Source organism: Barbus barbus (genome assembly GCF_936440315.1).
Source record: "Barbus barbus genome assembly, chromosome: 30".
NCBI lineage: Eukaryota > Metazoa > Chordata > Actinopteri > Cypriniformes > Cyprinidae > Barbus > Barbus barbus.
Genome location: NC_136758.1, coordinates 24,081,083 through 24,087,789, shown reverse-complemented (window position 1 = coordinate 24,087,789; position 6,707 = coordinate 24,081,083). Strand labels below are relative to the sequence as shown.

Sequence of the window (6,707 nt, the reverse complement as noted above, 5' to 3'; positions counted from 1 at the left end):
TGGATACTGTATATTAATATAACAGTGTAAACAACATTAAATATTTAAAAATACACTAATGATTAAAATAAGTAAATTGTGATAATACAAAAATTTTGAGTTCCCAAGAATGTTATAATAATAAATATATGAAGAGTTTATTTGCAAAACTTAGTTTTTTATTAATTTTCATAAATCGTTTTTTTTTTTTTTTTAATCAAAACAACCCAAGCTCAGTTTGATTGATATTAACTGGAATGCAAGATTGAAAAAAAAAAAAAAAAAAACATGAATTTTTAATCATCTGTTACCTGTTTTTGCAAATGAACTCTTCATATAATTATGTAATTTATCTAACATTAACAATAAAAATAGTGTGTGTATATTATGTAGTGTGTTAACTTTAGCGTTAGATTCATTCCAATTATAACAATGCAAACACCACTTCATATTTAAACATGCACATAAATCATATCATACTATAATCCCAAGAATCGCTTGATCTCAAACCCCGTTCCGCCTACAAACCGAGCACACCAATCAAAAACGAGCTGATGTGACGTATTTCACGGTTGTGTTCTAGATGTACTGGATGCGTTCAATCAACGCGGTTCTGATGTGGTCAAAAACACTCAATATATTTGCATGATTCTGCGTCATTTTTTGGGATTGCAATAATTTCCAAATCTATGTGCAATTATCTAACGAATCCTCGACTGGGCGCCGTCATTTTATTGATGATTTCAGAGGGTGCGCATACAGAGCTGCGCATCGATGATGCTCTTGAATGGACCTCGAGTTGTAGGCGTTAGCGGAAGTAGCGCGAGTCAGTTTGGGTCAGCAGGTGTTAGTCGCGCAGATCGCAGTCTGTCTCCTCCAGTATCAGCAGCTCGGCAGCGCTATGGCGGCGTTCAGTACCTCATCCAGCAGGCCCTACCACATCATTATCTTCGGCGCTTCTGGTTTCACGGGGCAGTTCGTGGTGGAGGAGGTGGCCCGCACCGCATCCGAGGGTCCCAAGGGGAATCTGAAATGGGCCGTGGCCGGCAGGAGCAGCACCAAGCTGGAGAAAGTTGTGGAGCAGGCCGCCGGAGCTCTCAGTGCGTGAAGCCTCCTTCAGTTATGCTAGATTTGCTTTAAATTTAATGAACTGATATAACTGTTCAATACTATTGCGCTCCAAAAATACCACAGTACAGTTATTTTTAGCGTTGTAAAATCATAAAAAGTGTTTCAGAAACTAGGAACTATGGTAGTTTAGACACAACTGTTGGTGACAGTGGTATTTTTGTAATGCAATAGATGTTGCAAGACAAAAGAACAATAAAGTGCATGCATGAAGGTTATTATTGTTAACTAAAACTATTACAATGAGTTTAATATTGAAATGAAAAAGTGTAAATATTAGAAAAAATTGATAATTTAATCCTTTAACAGTCAAAATGCTAAGTCTGCTAATAAAAATAATTACATTGCACAACCTTATTTTTCCTTTGACCTCTCAATGCAGCAGATGTCCCCTCACTCTGAGATATTTACTGTTGTTTGGTATCTTTTGAAAAAGTTCCAGGATAGTTGAGCAGAATGAGTTATCGGAAACATCTGCATTTCAATTATTCTGTTATGCTTTTAGCAGAAGTACAAAAGGAAGCATTATAGACTGTAGGAGCAGCAAACTTGGCAATGATTTGAAAGTGTTATAAAGGTTGCATTCGCCCAACTATACTGGACTGGACTTGACTTTGACCCACTTCGTGGCAATCGGTAGTGAACTGTTTTTCTTTAATGCTTGATACTGTTCTGCTTTGCCTTTGTGTGGGACATTGCATTGTTTAGCTTGGATAATTTGCATGCATTTTTTAAACAGTAGGCTCTTTGGTCATGGTGGTCTTCGGAGAGGGTTTAATTAATCCTCAACAGCTGATGGAAAATTATATTCCAGTGACATATTCAATGCCTTTAATCACGTAGCTTTGAATGGATGGCCTCAAGCAGAACATTTGCTCAGAGTTATATTTAGATTTCAATAAGAATTAATTTAGCCAGACAGGTCACTGAATAAAGATATGACTGTTTAGGATTCCTAGATCTGATCTTAGTGGACAAACTGAATTATTTATGACATGGAGTTTGGCCTAAGACTGTTTTGCATTTATGCAGTATATCATCATCTCGAATAATTTACAGTCTCACCAGTTTGCATTAAATATGACACATAACCCAGCAGAGTTTGCATAAATAATCATTGAAAATGTTTGTTTTCAGGCAAGCCGGAGCTGAAGTCTGAGGTAGATATTCTCATCGCAGATGTCAACGATCCGGATTCATTGGCTGCCATGTGCAAACAGGCTGTTATTGTGCTCAGCTGTGTGGGGCCTGTAAGTACCGTAGCACACAGAACCCCTTGTATATGAGCTGACATATATATATATATATATATATATATATATATATATATATGTCAAAAAACATCAGGCTGTTGATTAATGACTTTTTGCAATATAACAGTAACGTTTATCAGGCTGATAACTGTATGTGACTATATGTGGTTATGCAATACCGTCCATCAAACAAGATAATTACGTTTGTACATTGAACATCAGATGATCTTGTATTAAGGGTCGGTCACAATTCACTTTTCGTTCCATTGAATTCCATTCATTCATATGGATGCAAATCAGATTGCAGATTGTTTTTTCCCCAGATATATTTAATCAATAGCACACATTGTATAGAATATTGCATACATTTTCATTTACGCTACCATTTAAAAGTTTGGGGCCAGTAAGGCTGATTTTATGCTCAGCAAGTCTGCATTAATTTGATCAAATATACAGTAAAACAGTACTATTGTGGAATAACTGTAATTTATTCCTGGGATGCAAAGCTGAATTTTCAGCATCATTACTCCAGTCTCTCACATGATCCTTCAGAAACCATTCTAATATTCTAAATTGCTGCTTATATTACTGATTCAAATCTTTGATCTTTATCTACAGTATAGATTTTTTGGTGACCCTGTTGTCAAGACGTGTGTGGAGAATGGAGCACACTGCATTGATATCTCTGGAGAACCACAGGTGCTTTTCCTGACACTTTGTTCTTGTGTCATGATCAAAATCCAAATTACAGTAAAACCGTAAATTGGCATTGATCATAACAGGTCATAACAATATCAACATGAAGTATTCACGATACTTGCATAAAGTGACATTCCTGTGTGAAACAGGAAAAGAAAATCAGCAAGTTATTTTGATAGAAGATGATGAAGACATATTCTTTGTAATAACATGATGAATTATAAGACCACAAATGTGTATCAAGCAAATTTAATGTTGACTTGACATTTTGCAACATCTTGGTTCGAGTGCAAATCCAAAATACAGTAATGAGTGTGTATATGTTCTATTTGCTGTAGTTTCTGGAGAGTATGCAGCTGAACTACCATGACCAGGCTGCTGAAAAGGGGGTCTACATTGTGGGAAGCTGTGGTTTTGACTCCATTCCTGCAGACATGGGTGTCGTTTATACCAGGGACCAGTTTAAAGGCATGTTTGTCATGCAATTATATTCTGTTCTATTCTATTTTATAACAAATTATATAACTATATGCTTAATTATATACATTTATATTTTAATATTGTTTTTGTTTTTTTTATTATTACCAGGGACACTAACAGCCGTTGAGAGCTTTTTGACTGCAAGTGCAGGGCCAGAGGTTGGGGTTCTTAAGTTTTAAACTTATAACGCATAAGAATTAAACACAAAGGCCTTTTAAAAACACAAGACTATTTCAGTGTTTAGAGCTTTTAAGTGTCAGCTGACCCACGTTCTGGTGTGTGCTCGTAGGGAGGCTGCATCCATGATGGCACCTGGCAGTCGGCCATCTATGGCTTAGCCGACAGCAACAAGTTGCGGAGCCTCAGGAAGAAGTTCGGTCACAAGCCTCTCCCTGTGGTGGGGGCTAAAATTAAAAGGAGGTGTGTATGACAGCCATTACAACTTGTATTTCAGTTTTTATGCATGTTTATGACAACTGTCTTCAAGTGTCATTCGCTCAGTTATGTAATTTTTAATGCAAAGATGACATCATTTGACCTAACCCTAGCCCATAACATAGACATCTCAAACAATGTCATCTTTGCATTAAAAATGACATAACTGAGCGAATGACACTTAATGACAGTTGTCATAAACATGCATAAAACCTCCTTCATATTCATGACGTCGTGTCAGTCTTATGCACACCGCTTCAAGTAAAGTGTAACCTAAAAATATAGTCAAACAAGTAATATTATGAAATGTTAATGTGCTCAGGAATATGCTAATGTCTGTTTTTAACAAAAATTAATTTCTATCTACAGGGGCACACTGTTTTATAGTAACGAGTTGCAGCAATATGCAATTCCCTTCATGGGATCTGACCCATCAGTCGTGAAAAGGACCCAGCGATACTTAACTGAAGAACTTAACGAGTCTCCGGTAAGTCATCCAATCTTTTAATTGAAAATGCAGTATATAGAAATCTAAAAAAAAAAAAAAAAATATATATATATATATATATATATATATATATATATATGATAAAAGCACATAAAAAAACATTAGTTAACTATCAATGAACAACCCCACATACTTATAATTTTCACTAAGAATTATTGAAAAAGGAGGCAAGGGGACGGTACAAATGGGAGCGTCAGAGTTCAAATCAACACTGAACCAGTTAAAGTGTACTGAAACTGAACTAGCTGAACCAGGAAACACAAGGTTTTAGAAAAATTAGAACATTGACTGATTAAACAACGAGATTAAAGCAGTAATTCATAAATTCATAGACTTTTTTTTTTTATATAGTCTTTTCTCATAAGTCAGTGTAATTCAGCTGTAAAGGATGAACGTAAAGGCAGTTCAGCAAGTTGTGCACCTGAAAACTGGGTCTTAAAAAACAAAACTACCCACACACAACATGAGTTGTCCCCCTGCTGGAAATTTGTGGAATACATTTTTATTCTATACAAGCAACAATAAGGCATATTGACATGACTGTCATATTCATTCACATCAAAATCCAATTAAATTTGGCATCTACCTTGACTAAAGACTAAACACAATTACTGCATTACTGTAAAATGACCTGCATTGCCATAAATACTTTTGTATGTTTTACATGTGCGTGTTTCTTACAGGTTCAGTATGGGGCGTATGTTGGCGTCGGTGGTATTTCCAACATTTTCAAACTTGTCTTCGCTGGATTGATGTTCTTTTTCCTTGTAAAGTTCAGCTTTGGCAGAAATCTCCTCATTAAGGTAAAACATACTGTATCATGTTGTGAAAGCTACGGAATATTTAATGCAAAAACATTGCATTTAATTTGATGCCTACATTTTAATTTACGGATCTTGTGTAATCAAATATATACTTTGTCTGCAGTTTCCAGAGTTTTTCTCATTCGGCTTCTTCTCCAAAGCAGGTCCAACTAGAAAACAGGTATTGTACTCGCATTATCATCATCATCTAGGCTATCAGCTCTATTTTTTTTTTTGGATCCGTTTCATTTAAATGCGATATCTGCAGATGGAGGGCTCCTCTTTCCGTTTCATCTTTCTCGGAGAGGGTTACACTGAAGGTTCCGACCCTAGTGAGGGCAAACCCAATGGCAAGATCCGCGCACTGGTCAAAGGACCAGGTAACTTATGCAGATCTGCCTCATATTAATGTAGCTATGTCAGTGCATATTTCTCATATCCATAATTTTTGTGTGTGATGTTTTCCAGAGGCAGGATATGTCGCCACACCAATCGCTATGGTTCAAGCGGCTCTTACCATGTTAAACGAATCAGATTCTCTTCCAAAAACGTGAGTCCAGCCATATAGGAGGTCAAAACTAAACCTAAATAAACAGTTTGTATTGTTAGTTCACCCAAAGCTGAAAATTCTCACCCTCAAGCTGTTCAAAACCTGGATGAATTTCTTCTGCTGAACACAAAAGAAGAATGTTGTTAAACAAACGGTCCCCATTGACTTCCATCGTGTGGAAGAAAATACTATGGAAGTCAACTGGGACCAGCAACTGTGTAGTTACCAACATTCTTCTTTGGTGTTCAGCAGAAAGAATGAAACGTATAGGTTTGGAAGAGTTTGAGTGATTACAGAATGTTCATTTTTGGGTGATCTGTCCCTATAAGTGGCATATTCTGAATGTATATTATTGGGCAATTCTCCACAGTGGCGGTGTTTACAGTCCAGGAGCAACATTCGCTAAGACCACCCTCATCGACCGCCTCAACAAACACGGCATTCAGTTCTCCGTCCTTTAAGTGAGAGATTAAACGGGGCTCAACCGGCTTGACTTTAACATCAGTCTATTCATTTGCTTGCTTGAGCGTAGAGAAGTCTTGTTGCTATTTAAAGCTTTCTTACAGTGTTGCTGTTTTCCGGTTTAGTGTCCTCGCTTGTGCATGGTACACTGGGATGGGGTTGTTAGCATGCATGCACTCTGCTCGAATGGCTGAGAAATTTGCACTACGAGTGTGACGCAAACACTCTTGAAATCCCTCCATTTGATCATGTTCCAGTTTGAATAGGACTTTTTTTGCATCGTTTTTATCACTAACAGAAATGCTAATTCTCACATATGACAGACACATCTAAAAACATTTAAAAGCACACCCAGAGTTGAGAGAAATATAGTTTGAGTAAGAGAAAGAACTAGTTTTTGTAATATTATC

At 36.8% G+C, this 6,707-nt stretch overlaps 1 protein-coding gene across 1 annotated transcript; it reads left to right on the top strand.

Moving 5' to 3' along the window:
- The first annotated feature begins 792 nt into the window (after positions 1-792).
- LOC306850287 (saccharopine dehydrogenase-like oxidoreductase) lies at positions 793-6,334 on the top strand. Its single transcript, XM_079385840.1, has 12 exons — positions 793-1,079; positions 2,245-2,357; positions 2,979-3,059; positions 3,398-3,527; positions 3,648-3,697; positions 3,829-3,959; positions 4,344-4,461; positions 5,166-5,285; positions 5,410-5,466; positions 5,554-5,665; positions 5,754-5,835; positions 6,206-6,334. The coding sequence occupies exons 1-12, from the start codon at positions 881-883 to the stop codon at positions 6,294-6,296; spliced, it is 1,284 nt and encodes a 427-aa protein (XP_079241966.1). The 5' UTR covers positions 793-880; the 3' UTR covers positions 6,297-6,334.
- Positions 6,335-6,707: the final 373 nt, after the last annotated feature.